General features: G+C 36.5%; 1 protein-coding gene across 3 annotated transcripts in view; it reads right to left on the reverse strand.

Annotated features, from left to right (window-relative positions):
- Nucleotides 1-16,325, reverse strand: part of shq1 (SHQ1, H/ACA ribonucleoprotein assembly factor) — a 71,163-nt gene that overhangs the window by 20,989 nt on the left and 33,849 nt on the right. For all 3 annotated transcript variants that reach the window (XM_088636337.1, XM_088636336.1, XM_088636338.1), the window contains 2 exons: nt 15,806-15,859; nt 10,149-10,272 (listed from right to left, as the gene is read on the reverse strand). In XM_088636337.1, the coding sequence (XP_088492463.1) occupies nt 10,149-10,272; nt 15,806-15,859 (178 nt within the window). The remainder of the gene's footprint in view (nt 1-10,148; nt 10,273-15,805; nt 15,860-16,325) is intronic.

Here is a 16,325-nt window from a genome sequence, read left to right on the forward strand (position 1 = left end):
ACATCCCAGTAATCATCTCCTGTTATTTCTTAATTCATCTAACTAAGCAGTTTATTCAATGAACAAACTTGAATAATCCATCAAGTCGATATGATACGTTTTGCTACAGAATTATGGGAAATTTGGGAAATTAAGCCAGAAGTGAGGTCTGTACACTTCATTGTATGTTTAACATCTATAACGCTATGAAAACCACACCACCTTTATGTGTTATTCAGGGTACTGTACACCCTCAAGAGAAATCAGTGCATACCAAATGACAAATTAAACAATTTCTTAAATTACAGGGTCATCAGTATAATGTTGTTTACAGGGTCATTAGTGTAACACATTTTCATTCAGTATAAAATAATATAAATTCTAACAGCTTAAATATTTTTTTTATTTTATTATATGCATCCCCATATCTCTACAGTATAACATTATTTCAAAAAGAATGAATCAGTACAATGTTGTTTTCTCCAATCAGAATCCAATTTAAAACGCATTTTTCCTTTCTTTGAGAGCAGAATGTACAGGCAATCTGAAATTCTTTGTTAGAGGGAAATCTTTGTCCTTGAGAATATTCACAACCCCAAAGCTACTATTTAGAGACCTGACAAAAATGTGAAATAGCCTTCAATTACAATGAACAGAGCTTTGGTACCACAGAGCAGTGTCATGTTCTGATCCTGCTCCTTTTATCCCCATTGATTAACTCAAATGGTATAATAACTGTTTTTTCATTAAATCTCAAACCACTTGAAATTAACAGAAATAATAAAAAATCTGAATGATCTGATCTATCAACATAACATTAAAAACCAAATAGTTCTTGTAAATCAAGTCAGTCTCATTTGATATATAATAATTCATACACAATGCATTCTCCTCTCCAAAACGGCATTATGTAAAATTCCCTTCAATTCAACATCAATCTCCTATTTAACTGCAGTTCAAAGCTCAGGAGATGAGAAAAGATTCATTTTACAAGTGTGGTCTATTGAATTTATGTCTAAGGACAGCTTGGCAACAGCAGGAATTTATTGATTGCTTCTCTATCCACTAGGTCACTATTATCTCTCTTTCGGTACTAGGTCACCCAACCCTGTGCAGACAAAAGACCTGTGATTTCTCTGACAAAGTGCCTTCTTCTTCTCTGGCTCATAAATGCACTTAAACCAACTCTTTTGCATAATGAGCTCCTCCTGAATTCCTATCACTGAATAGGTAATGGGTTTGATATGAATAGTTTGACTTGCCGTCTGTTGTTTGGATGTACAGTAGACACCATGTTAGTCGCCAGTCATTAACATAGAAAGAGTAAAACAGCCGTGTGTCACTCATGTTGTGTCACTCTCTCCCTTTCAACCACTGTGCCGAAAAAAAAACAACCTACATTGCTATTTACTGTTAATATCAGCTGAGGGGGCAACATACAAAGTGAATCTCTTTCAAACATACAGAACATTTACCTTGAGTGGACTTTTTTTTAATGCTTTAATCTACCCATTAATGTTCATAGCTGTTAAACATGTTGATTATATCTGCAGTATGAAAAAGTTAAATATAAACGCTGCCGATTCATAACTTTTTAATTAGCCAAAAGGGAAATCTGGTGTGAAACAGTCAAAACGTACCATATCAAACTGCTCTTTAGAACATGTTGTAATAACATTACTGTACCATGTAAAGATGCCTTCCTATGTTCGAGAACTTGTACTGTCATCACTGCAGGGCATGGAGTCTGTGGAAACGCTAAAAGGCCTGAGCTTAAACACAAGCTTTGGGCTGTAAATTGCTTAGCATAGCAGGAATACAGCCATTTCCTAAATTTTACCTGGAGCCTAGCATCCTGCATGGCTACTTTTACATATGGAGTAGGTATCAGTGGATAAGGTAAATTAATAAATAAAACATTGGTAGCTAACATAGACAATGCATTGTCAATGCCTTGTAAAAACAGTGAGATTACTGCTGAAATCTAACCATAAAATGTTTTCACTTGTTAGAATGCAGACATGATAGGTAAAACCTTTGAATTTAATTGTAAGTAATGTTCTTACAATAAAGTGGCTCCAGAGCCACAGATTGGGTGTTGCTATAGCCATCACCACATTGATATTTTATTTTCTTGCCACATACTACTTGAAACAAGATGTAGTCTGTATTTCAGACTGACAGGTTATTTTTGTCAGTACTGTTTATTAATACAGCATCTGTGAAATAGAAATTAACACTGAGATTTAATCTGAACATACTATCACTTATAGTAATACCTTGTCTTTGTTTAGTGCCTTTCATCATCACACAACTGATCACAGGGAGAAGTGAGAAATTACACCATCACCTTAAGAGTGTTGGCCTAATGTCAAAATATCCTCACGTGCCAACTCCAGTACAATTGTCAGGGGTTTTCAACCAATCATGGATGATAAGACAATTTCAATTTGCAAAGATTTCAAACAGCATAGGAGGAACGGTAGGCATTGTGTGGCTTTAATTTGAATTTTAGAGCTTTAATTAGATGCTGCATCTTGTCTTGGTACTTACATTTACATGTATTAAAATATTAAGCATAGTGAGAGTCCAGGTGAAGTTTAAAGGTGTAGCTATATGTCCAAATTAAGGGCCTTATTGGGGGAGTAAACTCAAATGCAAATGCTCTGCTTTTACAACTTCTCACTTTCATGTCTCTCCGTTTTTCCACTCATTTGGTTTAGCCTCTTATACTCTGGTTATAATGGCAAGACACACAGAGGCTGCATGACTGACCAAGCACTGAATATACTGTACAACAAGACATCTGCAGTCAGATGTTGACCAATCAGTATTTCCTGGGTGCTCCTCACTGTAACCCAGCTGCCCTGTCACATTCCTCCCCCTCATATGATGCATGACTTGGCAATTGACACCTGGCAACCTGGTGACTCAACAGCTGGTACATCAACCACACATGGGGTCCACAAAGGAATCCAGAGCAGAAGAGAACAGGAGATGCCACCCTGACTGAAGTCATAGCAACATGTGCGGAACTGGGAGGTAATGCAGCAAGAGAAAAAGCAGGTCTGGCATCCTAAGTGACAGAAGATCCAGAGTCATCAACTGGAAAACAGTGGCTCCTCCACTACCTAGAGCAGCATCTAGAAGTCTTCAGGACAGACTTTCGTCAGGATAGTTGGGTGTGGAGAATGGAGCCACCTCATCAGCAAATCTGCACCTGCCAGAAGGTCTTCCAGCAGGCTTTTAGAACACCCCTTTCAAGATCTAACTGGTACTAGAGGCCTGGCAGATCTTCATAGCTGATCTCCTTAACCACCAGGGGCAACAGGAAGTAGTCGTCAGTCTAAAACCTGCTTCTCCTGAGGAATCCTAAATCGAAATATTGATTGCATTGGGCCAGGTATTGGATAGGTACAGTACATTAGGAACTGGTACTAGAGCAAGTGTCAAGGACTTAATCACAGCTGGCAGTGTAGAATAGGCAGTCTAGTAAAGAGGGAACTCTCTAGATCTGCTACATGAAAACCAGATAGCTAAGGCCAGATGATCCTATCCATGGCTGACTCAGTCACCTTGTGGTCAAGGTGCCCAAATTCTCCATCAGTGTGATGTGGTTAAGTCCAGGCAGGGATTTACAGTGCAGAGCAAATACTTTTAAGACCATTTAAGACATTTTAAGACCAATTGGGGGATCAAGACAAAGAACTCACCACCACTACAGTATCACATTATGCTCTTTCTCAGTCTCTCACCCACTCTGTCTAGATCAAGGATATCAATTATCAGTGCCACCTGGATTCCACACCATTGATAGTTCTTGTCCCAGCTAATCTGTAACTATCAAAGTGATCTGCAGCAATCAGATCAATTAAAACATTAAGGATCAATTCAACATTTAACTTATTGAAACTTTCTAAGCCCTATAATGGTATGGAGACTACCCTGTTCCAGTCCCTGCTGCCCAAGCAGCAGGTTATATGGCTAGAAGAGAGCCCTGGAATAGAATAATTGCCTAATTGAATGTGCATTGAAAATACAACAATGTAATTGCATGCTCAACCCAGCTGCGCTTAATTTAGGGCAGGGCAGCCCTTATTCTGCCACACACAGTAACTAAACTGTCCCCTTGCCATGTGTGTGTATGTAGCAGCTAAAAATAAATCACTCAATTAACCACTGAAGGAACACGTGGCGGGTTTTTCTAACAAATACAACATGCTGTTTTCGGTTCTAAAATATTCAAAAATAAAACAATGAAATTTTTAACATTGACAATGGTCTGTCTTGTGATGAGATATTTCTGAGCTCCAGCAATAATCATACTGAAGAATATGGTGTCATGTCTGGCTAAAAGTAACCATATAAAATGAACCTGTCAGTGCAAGGTAAACTGTACAAGTAAAGGTAAACTGTTTTTTCTTTCTGCTTTTCAGTGTGCAATGATTATCCTGTTAAGCATATCATGATACATGTGCTTCTTGTTACACCTGAAGAATTCTTCACTTATGAAACATTGTTTTTTCTACTTACCAGTTTTAAATAAACCTTTACTTGTTTCTTGGCATCTATGGCACACTGATGCTGCACCCATCTCGAACCCCTTATAGTGTGTGTGTGCGTGACCTCACACACATTGAAGGCAAGCAGGCTTCAAAACCTGAGACTCCCAGGCTTCTGCAATTGGTAATGTGGCATTTATGAAGATGTTCTGGAGCATGAGGTAATTATACCATAACCTAAAAGTATTGTTTTAATTATTTTTTGCACCAAATCAGTCTTCTTCATATAAAGTAGTCTTGTGGTATTAGGATTATGTGGTCATGAGTTAAATGATTAAGTTACTACAAAGTAATACAAAAAATTGTAATATATATAATACATCTTGAGTTAAAAATGATAACCAGAAAACAACACATTTTTCATAGAAATTCATCTATCCTATTGTACTATAACAGTACACCATAGAGGGTTATGCTAACACCTGCAAATCATAAAGAACAAAAATTAACATCTCAAATGAGAATAAAATTGCAATATGAAGGGAACCTTGTTAAATCTTTTTAAAGCCTACATGATAGCAGTTGGTAGAGCTCATGTATTTTGTCAATTTTTCTAAAACGTTTGTTATTTCAATAAAAGTTTGCTTAAAACAGTATGTTTGCCATGACCTACCCCAAAGAAACAAAACTAATCCCTCTCTCCATGCACAGAATTTGTTGGCACTGAGCAGTGACATTCCAGTATATTCAAAACAAACACTCCACTTTAACTCGGGGAAACCTTACACAAACATTTGGTTCCCATTTAAACAGGGCTCTTTCAGTGAGCAATGTTAAGTTGGCCTAAAACCTAAAATCTTGCATCAGAATGTCAAAGAAATCTGAACCCATTTTCCTGTCCCTCAAGGGTTTTTTTTCTGAATGCAATAAAAGCCTGGTTTTGTTTCATCACTGGCCCAGAGTGCTGAGAGTTAGTGAGGCTATGATTTCTACAGTCATCTGTTTTTTACTTTGATGACAAGTTGAGCCACTTAATCATGTGTTTGAAAGCCCCAGGGAACACTCATAGGAAAGCAAAGCAGACAGAAAGTAGATCTGACTGGAGCCAGGACAGGACGGTGGAGATTGCAGTAAATATGCTGTACTTAGATACATCAATCTCGGAGTAATTGTTGAACTGCAGTCACTCATGCTTTAATTTGCATAACAATAGAGAAAATGGGAATTATGGATAGAATAATATATCTGTAATGTTATTTATTTAATTTAATCTGCCAGAATACAGTTGAAAGAGTTTACACAATGATGTCTCTTGGTAAAATCATTACGAAAGATGAGTATGCGATGGAATATCACCGTATTGCTTCAAGTAACTAGTTATTCTTTTGGCTTTTCAGTGAGTAAAATCTATGGAAAAATATTTTAATGGACTCCATTTTTGCAATGGCTGGGTTTTGCAATGGTTTTATATCACTAGAAATGGATATACCCTTTATCTGCCTCCAACGCATTTATTTGCTGAATGTTTTGGGACTTGAAAGAAATTCCAATTATTTTACTTATTAAAGTTCTGACATTGCAACAAACTGAATGTTTTCTGAGTTTAAATGGGGGTAAAAAAATGTTCACATAAAGCTTTTGAACTGCTAAATCCACTATAAATCAATGAAAAAGCATTTCCAGTGTTGCTTACATTGCAATATGGAGCTCAATACAGAAAGTTACAAAGGGTGATACAGGTCTGAGCTTTTTCCCTCCCTTTAGTAGCTGAGTGGAATAAGAGAAGATAATTGGTTAACCTGGATGGAGACAAGCAACACTGAGGGCAACTGCTGTTTGCACTGACATGAACACACTACCCTGACTAGAAAAAAATGCCCCTGACTTGTAAGTAACAAGCCTCTTTGTACGATTTTGACGATTTTACAGCATTTTTACCATGGTTAAATGAAACACTGAAAGTTTTAAAATGACTAGTTATGCAAAAATTCATAATTTTTATATTGTGTGGCTTCTTCACACACACACACACACACACACACACACACTGATAAAAAGTGATCTTAGAAAAAAGAATTAAACACAGCTTCTGCACATGAATGCTTTGGATGTTCCATATAACAGTAGGCTCAGTTCAGAATTGCTGCAGTACCGTACGGAGCTCAAGTGCAGGAAAGTGATCTGCAGAGAGGCATGCTTTCTCAGTCAGCAGTATAAATAAAGGGAGCCTGTAATGTATTCAGCACGAGCCCCTGCTGCTGCTGCAGGTCTGATTGGATATAGGCACTTAACAGCTAGCTGGCAAAGCCTCTCACATACTTGACATGCTGCCAAGTGACTGTTCAAATATTTATGCTTCTGTAAAATTTCCTAGAAGGTTTCAACCTCCGTTTGGATATTAATGGGTTTGTTTTCCTAATATTTACTGATGCTTGTTTTCATGTTTGGAAAAAGTGAAAAAACATTGATTTTTTCATTTGTTTTTATTTTGGTAAAAGAGAACCTACATTCATTCCTCTAATCGTCAACCCTTGTACTGTATAACAACATGTCCTTTAAAATTAAGGATTTTACGCCCTTTTGGGCAAAAAAAACATTCCTACTATTCAAAGACATTTTACTACCCATTGGATAAAGCTAATATTAAACATCCTTCCATGCATTTTATAATCACTTCATCAAATTTAGGGTCGTGGGAGAGCAGGAGCCTATTTCGGCAAGCAATAGGGACAAGGTGGGATACACACTGGATGAGACGCAAGTCCAAACTCAGACACAGACACAGACAAAGACATGCACACACTCACACCAGGACCAGTTAAGCAAATTAACATATCAGTATGTCTTTGGACTGAGGGAGGAAAAGAGAGCATCTGGAGGAAACCTATGCAAACACAAAGAGAACATACAAACTCCACACAGATAGCTTGCCAAAGCAGCAATGCTAATCACAGAGCCATCATGCTGCCTAACACTAAACAAACATTACATAATGTTTTGCAGCACAATGTTAGCATTTACAAAGATACTTAACACATACACAAGTGGACAGAGACATATGTTTGTCCAAAAGTTTGCCAAATACTACTTATATAATGGTTTATCTATCAAATTATAAAATCATAGATATTCTGAAATTACAAAGTGAATGTAAAGGTTTACGACAACAAAAAGTTAGATTACTTGTGTATTTTTAATTTCTTGAGAAATGTGTTTCTTGTGAAATACAGACTCGGTTCCTTTTTGTATCTATGTGTTAGATCTCTCACTCTCTTACAAACAATTCTTCTTGCAAGCACTTCTCCGTGAGCGACAATCAAATACAGGAAGAGGACAATTTTCCTTCCTTATAAAATTAGCCATGTTGTACGTTGGTGGGGGCATTATACACATACAGTATACTAATTAAATATAACCACTTTAAACGACTCAATTTTTGCACTACAGATGTTAAAACTCAGATTTGTAATTTATAACCCTAATAATTATGTATAAAGCAAAAGCTTATAAGATTTAATATTAATTTAAATTCCTTCCATTAACTGTGCACACTGTGCACCCCGCAAAGATGTAAAAGTAGCCTACCAGTTGTTATCAGTCTGATAAAGAACAACCACATAACTAAAATGGCTCTAGCCACCTTATTTGGCTTTAGCCATCTTAGGTCCATGATAAACTTCATCACAGATTAATTTTATGGTAGTTTTGGGGGAGACACTAAAAACATAAGTAAGGCCTCAATCGAGAGTAGGCAATTCGGCCCATATAACCCAATTGATAGTAGTTAATTTAACAGTAACTGGGCATTGATTTAATATAAAATAAAATGTAAAATTCCTTGTCTCTCTCATGAAAATGCAAATTTTCGAGTGAATACTTCAACTGGACCCTGGGCCCTTCTTTTACGAACGTTTTTCCCACATCCGCATGCACACATTGGCAATCCATGTGAATGAAAAACCATCACACAGTTGTCACACTGTTTCAATAAGCCAGCAAACAGTAAAAGCAAAAATGTAATGAATGAAGTAGCAGGAATTGGAAGAATCTGAGTAAACCTAGTGCATCGTCAGTAAGAGTTCTACGGGTGTGTTACGTTCCAGTGTGGTCCTGTGTGTTTGTTATGTTCCACACTTCCTGACTTTGGTTGCTCTCCCTCCCCATTGGTTCATTAATTCACCCATCTTTGCCATTGTGAAATCTTCTTCAATCAACTCTCGACCAATCAGAGCTCAGCTTATTCAGTATTTAACTTGGAGGTTTTCAGAATGAAGGGGGCCGTTCGCTTGACTTCTGTTCTGCTCGGCTCAGCTTCGTTTCGCCCTGCTACGGCTTCGTTTCTGTCTGTTTTTGTTAGTTTTTGCTTCATGTGTGTTTCAGTATAGCTTCGGCTTTGTTGGTTTGTGTTCGTCTTCTTGTACTTTCGTTTGTTTGTGTTTATCCTTTATTTCTCCATTACCTTGCCCTAACGTGTTATATCAACCTCTGTGCTTTTTTGTACCCTGTTCCTTGTGTCTAATCTTGTTTTTCCTTATTTGTATTCGTAGTTCACTTGTGTATGTGTGTGAACTTTTGTGTTAAGGTTTAGTTAAGGTTGTCGGGTACATTCTACACGTGTAGTTGATCTCTGTATTAGTAACACAATTAGTTTAGGTCAGGTGAGTGCCTTTTGTCTTGTATGGTTTTGGGTAGTTAGTGAAGGTTAGCCAGGGCGTTGGAAGACGCAGAAGACCGAGTGTTTTGGGTTTTTGTTTTGTAGTTAGGTCAGCTTTCCCTCACCTTATTAGGCAGCTCCATTTTGTTTGTTATTTTCTTTTCTTTGGCACCACTCTAGTTCCCTTTCCCTGTGTGTTATTGTGTCCTAATTATGTACCAGTCACTTGTTCACTTTAAAATAAATCACTTTTGCACCAAACTTGTTGACATGCTTCCTAAATCCCTCACCAGAATCCCACCTGCATCCAAAACCATCCTAAATGTTACACCCCTTTACCCCTAGACACTTGGGGTCGTAACATGGTGTTCTAATGTAATAATTAATTACATAGTCTTTTGTCCAAAAGGCTTTGATTCTCATTCCCCTACCTCAGTCTGAAATCCCTCTAAAGCTCTAAATTTCCCAGAAGTAGAATTTCAGACTTATGATAGCTAATGAAGCACATAAATGCTAATCCAGGACTGGAAATATGAGTTTAATTTGCTAACACATTTACACTTGCTAAACCAACAGAAACTGCTAATCTTGCAATATAAATCCTAAATGTATTTGCACAGTGGAACCTTCATCTTAGCACTTCATGAGGAGCCTTGATCTAAAGATTACACACACTTAGCAGATATAAAGTAAATATTCTATAAATACATGTTACAAACTTCAAGGGTTTTCCTGAGTTACAAAAAGGGACAAAGCAGTGCCACTACAAACTGGTTAGTTGAAAGAAAACAGTAGGAGAATCCACATATAACAGTATATTACAGTAGTTCTAGGCAGCAGTACATAAGTACATTGAAAATAATTCACTATTTAAAATTAAATGAAAGCAGCTTTAATGGTAAGTATCATATCGCTTCCTCGTGTTCAGGTGTTAGACCATTGTCTGCACTAGCTTACATGTTACTGGTTGCTGTTGTTTTTGCAAAAAAAATGATGAAAAGATTGTTACTTACCTAACTCAAATATCACTGCCGCATCTTCTATAGCTGCCTTAATGAGAGCAAAGTGCCTATACAATGGGTAACACAGCACTCTTCTTCCAAATGATACCAAGACCTCCTGGACAGAGTTGTATGTCTAGAAAAAAGAACACACAGCACTAAATGTGTGAATAAAGATGGAACACATACATAGACAAATTCACTTAATCGGTTACATTTTCATATGGATCAAAGATGGAAATATCCGATACTGCTGCGTAGAGTGGAGACAAGCCTGGAGGCCAAGGCACTGGCAGTGGTTTTTCCGATTCAAAATTCCCAGCTGGGAGAAAGACTGGAGGAAGCACACAGAGGGCTCTTCACTGCAAAATCATTTGGACTTCTCAACATAAATCACGTAAGAGGAAAAGAGAAGAAAATAAATGACCTTGTTTCTGAGGAGCACATTTGTCAGTGTAAAGCAGAGGGAGAAAATGTATAGGGTACAAAGAAGTGGCAGAGCTCCATCAGGCGACAGAGTTGCAGGAATAGTGGATATTTAAGACACATAGTCATTCCAGGTTATTCAAACTCTGTGTGGTACTGCTTGGCACCACTTGTTCCAGTTACATTCATCTTCATCTTCATTTTATATATTAAGCGTTTACCAGTATTATGTAATGCAGTAAAGAAAATTGTAAAATACTAATGTGCATTAGTAATGTATATATTAATACATAAAAACACCAATTGTATTAAAAAACAATACATAAAAATAGTACTGAGACTCTTCATATGGATTTCATGCAAACACTAATACCCAATTTGTAGAACCAAATAATGTTACTTTGCTGTATGTATCAGAACAGATACCATTTTAACTTCAAACTGAAAACGAAAAGACATTGATTTTCTGATGACAGCTACTGTAATACTTTCCCTCCTCCAACAGCAAGCCAGGATAACTTCTTCCTAATTGTAGTCATTTATAGACTAATTACTCTTAATGACTTACTTATACAGAAGGTAAATACTTGTGGAGCATTGAAATACCCCTGCAAAGCCAGTACTTTAATTGTCAGAAGTCTTTTAATCAGTTCATTTGTTTCAGGGTTGTTTCCTCTGCTTTAACAGTCAATAAAAGAGCTTTAGAAGGCCTTTTAATTGTTAAATCAGTTTGTTAATCTTTGTCTGCCTGCTTTGATTGCATTTCGAGATTTCTAATTATCATTTTGTTACTGGTCTTGTATGTTTTTAGACTGCTGTTAATTGCTCTCTTATATAGTTTGAGATAATGAGAAGTATAATTGTCTGTCAAGTGCTAAATGCATGCATCTCATGTGGCCTATGAAGAGGTAATACCAGCTAGGAAAGGAAATTTATTAACACCTTCACTTGAAAAAGAAAAAAATGTAATATTTGTCTTACTACCAATGATACACCTCTGAAGATTAAAATACTTTGAAGGTTTTTTTTAAAGAAGGCAAATCTCTGAAAATGACTACAATCTAAAACTGCATTTTATGTTTTTATCCCACTTCTACACTTCAAAAAGGAAAAAAAAATGTTTATCAACTTTCAGTTGCCAAATTAACTATAGTACTCTTCAAACCAAAACCACAAAAATCTGTGACAAAATTCTTTTTTAATTTCTACATGGCACTGTGACCTGATTTTCCAGTGTTCTTTAGATTAGCCTTAAAAGTACAAGGCAAAAAAATAAAAGGACTCTGGAGCTGGCATGAATCAATCTGGGTGATATTAATATCACATAATCAAAGACACTTAATAGATTTCAAGACCGCATACATCAAATCGAGGGCTTTGGATTCCCACGGTCATTATGTACCTCATGTGTCTTATTAATATATGTTCAATAATGGGAAAGAGCAAATTAATTTAAGATCATTTAACATTTGTCAGTCTGTTATGATTATGACAGCAATAAGATCCACTCCAGTTCCCTGGTCTCAGTGACAGAATTATCATGGATTTTAGACCTTGTCATTTGAGTTAGGCTTTTATTTACCACACTAACTGCAAACTGCCTTAGAGCTCACTTAACCAAACAGGCTTTGCAGAAATGAAAATCTGAACTCTTCTCAAAACATGAACGACAGGATAGGAAATTCAATGAATTGTTGTTAAAGTTATCATACAGTTGAGATTTCCACAATATTATAGTGTGCTTCACAGACCTGAACTTAATGATAATTTACTGACTACTGTAAAAAAAATAAAGGTGTTGTGATTTAAAATGATCATGAAAAAACGGAATAATCCTGAGTATTGTTTTTTTTAATCGATTGATGGCATATCAATAACTAATGTATTTTGTATACAAGGGCTCAGTAGAAACATAAAGTGGAAACTATAAACTGAAAGGCTTGAAAGAATTAATTTATAATAGAGACCAGCTACTGACATTTCAGTTAATTTATCTAGGTGCTCCTGAAGGCCACTGTTGTTGGAGGTAGATGCTGCCTGAATGCGTGATGTCTCATTTATCAGATAAAACTTGAATGATGCAAAAGCCCTGGTCAGGGACCAAACAGCCGGGAAATCTCTTACCTTCCCCTACTCAATCATTCCATTCACCTCTAATTATCTGACATGCACGAGTAAAAAGAGTTTTCCCCTCATTTGCTCCTTCAGAAAAGAATAGCAAACTAAACTCAGATTAGGGGACATTAGAGAAAAATGCAGAGGTGTGATAAAACAGACTTGTAAAACAGCTTACTTAACTGATACGAGGGAAGATAATCCGTTTATGTTACCTTCCTTTTCTCCGTAAGAGATGTTAAACACTATCTTTTATAGTGATTATCTCTAGACTTCATTCAAACCTGATATTCAGCTCATCATATTTCTTTCACAGGAATGTAATAACTATATTTTCCTAAGCCTAAGAACCCTATTCAGGGAGCTTTTCAAATGTTCCACTTTCATAAATGAGCCCACGTAAGAAGCTCTTTGGAAACATAAAAACCAACCTGATACTAAATTAAAGTCATTTCTCAGAAATACATTGAGTGCTAAAAGTAGGATAGTGTGCTTGGTAGAACATAAGAAAAAAAAAACAAAGTCATGCATGCCTGGTTTTGTTACATATTGCTGAGTAAATAATGTAAATCATCCTTGCAGCTTCAATAAGAGAGATGAGAAACCAATCTACCGACTAGCTGAGCTTGCATTAAGGAGGTTAAGGAATGTTTTAGTGAAAACTAGACTAAGACTACGTAACTGAAAAACAGATAATTATCTAATAAAACTGGCTATGTAACAATTTACTGTATGTACAACATGTGACTTTTGTAACTTCCACCTGTTCCTATTTGGATCCAATTTAAGATTCCTGTTCTCACATACTGCTGCCTTTCATCACACTGCCTCCTCCTATCTCTAGTCTTTCATTGTTCTTTAAAGTTTTCTTGCCCTCCCTCTTTCCCTCTTCTTCCTCCATTCCTCTGTCCTGCATCTTCTGCTGCTCGTTCCGTCATGTAGCACCAGAGCTCACATGGATCTATAATGAAAATTAATCTGATTGGTTTGGAAACACGAAATGGCTCTCCTTACATGTTTTCATGAGTTTGTTACAATTTTGTTACAACTGTTTTTTGTAACCTGTTACAATACTAATCTGAAACTTGGTACACACTGTAACCTCATGTCTAACTTGCTCAAGACAGATGGAATGGTCACATGTTTTATTCACCACAAAAAAAATCAAAAATCATTCTAATTATGTTATCTCTGAATATGGTTGATTGATTGAAAAAACATTAAGTATAAAAAGACTAGGTCAAATATTACTTCCAGATGTGGCAGATATCTAGGTATCTAGTCTCAATGAAGTTAAGAGCTGGTGAAATAAGGTTCCTGCATAAGGTAAATAAGGTGCTCACAAACCAAACAGCCTCTGTCTTTGGAGCAACTTCCCAGACTGAATTGAGACTTGGAATGTGTTTCATCATACTCAAACTTCCACCTCCCCTGTTTGGACCTTACAGTTTGCAGCTGTGTCTTTTACTACCCTAACGGGTTATCACATCCCTGGTGAAATGCCATGAACAATTCTTCTTTAATAAACATTTTACCAATAAACTCCAAACCTAATAGCTATCCTTCTCCTGCCAATGCAATTACGATATGGCAAAACTGCATAAACACAGATGATCATCTGACTGCTGTGTTATTTCTTGATGATGCCTGTCTAGTACCACAAAATACTACTGTGGAAAACGTATTTGGCTATACACATTTTTGTGACTGTGCAACTGAACCCTGTACTTGAATATGATAAAATATATAAAATGATCTTTCCTTTCTTGAAGACAATGTATAAGATACACACAATCAGATATATTGCATCAGATCTTTAGAAGACGAGAAAAGCCAGGCCTTATCCTAGAGATAGGAGACCTCTAACGAAAACCAGTTTGCTGCTGGACGTGGTACTGGTGGACCAGTAGGTGGCACTATCCCTTTGGACAAGAATTTCCAAACCAATAAGGCAGTATGGTGACAGGGGACACTATGCTGTAGGAGGTTTCATCCTTCAGGTGAGACATTAAATCAAGGTCTTCTTTAAAGATCCCATGGCACTGCTTGTAACGATAAGGGTGATAACCTCTAATGGCATTGGTACTGAGGCTGCTGGAGCACAATGACTGCCATGCATCACTCAGGCAGTGCATACTGCACTAGACTGGTAGTCCAAATGGATACCTTCCCATATACAACACACTTGCAGAACACTTTGGATGAAAAGCAACATCTATATAAAATAAATTATTAATTATAAGATTCTTAATTATAAGTGCTGAGCTGCATGAGTGTGTGGGTTGTAAAGAAACAAGTAGAGTTAAATTCCAAGATGAAGCATAATGAAAAAAACACAAACAAATCCAGAAGAAGGTCTAACAACTGAAAGCTGAAACGCTGTTCTTTTTCTTTTTTACTTTTTAGAATAGAATTAACCCATATTTGTTGATTATTAATTGTATATACAGCAAAAGTATTCACCCCTTCCACATATTTTTAAAAGTAATTTTTAAAACGAAAAATTCAATGATTGAACTGAACACTTTAATGGGTGAGAGAAGACACTTTTGTGGGGGCAAAACTAAATTAGTTCAGGTGCACAAACTTATTTTGACAAGTCACACAATCAGTTAAATAGCCTCTGTCTGTGTGCAATAATGGTGGTTGACATGATTTCATAGTCAGGCAGAGAATTTCAAGCAAAGATTAAATCATGAAGACCACATAGCTTTTAATACTCATGGATAAAGTTATAGCAAGACACAAATTGGAGGAAGGGCATAAAAAATTCAAAGAAATCCCTTTGAGCATGGTGAAGTTTATTATTAAACAGCATTGTACCAACCAGACACTGCCTACATCAGGCTGTCTCAAAGCCTTCATAGAGTTTGCAACAAACATTAAAGTTATACTACAAACACAGCAAAAGGTATTGTTGTCAGATAAATGTTCCATTAATGTGTAGGCTTAGCTTGAGTATGCTAACCTCAGAGAAAATCAGTAAAATGCATGCCAGAATCATAATTTTTAGTAGAACAATTTAATTAATGTAACATAAGAGCATACTCTTTCAGTTATACACCCCAAGCTTCTTCTTCTTTGCAAAACCAATAAATATGTTTTGGGCCTGGGATTTGCATGCTTACCTCCAGCCAGCTCAGTGTTCCACTCAGTTTTCTGATATTCCATGGAGACTCCACCTGCAATTCAGTATGAGCACATACCCTCTGAAAAATTAATCCAACATTTATAACCTGAAAACCCTCATTTACAAACTGGGCAACATTTTGCAATTGTGTTTGCCTACTGTACAAGTACCCTGTAGTCATGTTTCAGAATATCGATTTTGCTTTTCAATGCCGCAAATATTTTTCATTCCAGCACAATATGTTGCACTATAACTCAATGAAATGTTCTTAAAATAACGATAAAAAGAGCTATTGTTTCTATGGATTATAAAACAGCGAAGAAAGAAAATGCACTAAAGTTTTTTACCGTACAAGATATCATTAGTCCCTTACCAATGAAACCATGAGAACTTAGTGTCAAATATGAAAATATTATCTGTATTTGATGCAAAAAAGATCAGGATTATTTCAGCACTATGAAATACTGTCACTGGAGCACTTCAGTGCTTTAGGACCAACAATATTAGCAAAAAAGGTA

The sequence above is a fragment of the Lepisosteus platostomus genome, chromosome 6 (genome assembly GCF_059453375.1).
Source record: "Lepisosteus platostomus isolate fLepPlt1 chromosome 6, fLepPlt1.hap1, whole genome shotgun sequence".
Taxonomy (NCBI): domain Eukaryota; kingdom Metazoa; phylum Chordata; class Actinopteri; order Semionotiformes; family Lepisosteidae; genus Lepisosteus; species Lepisosteus platostomus.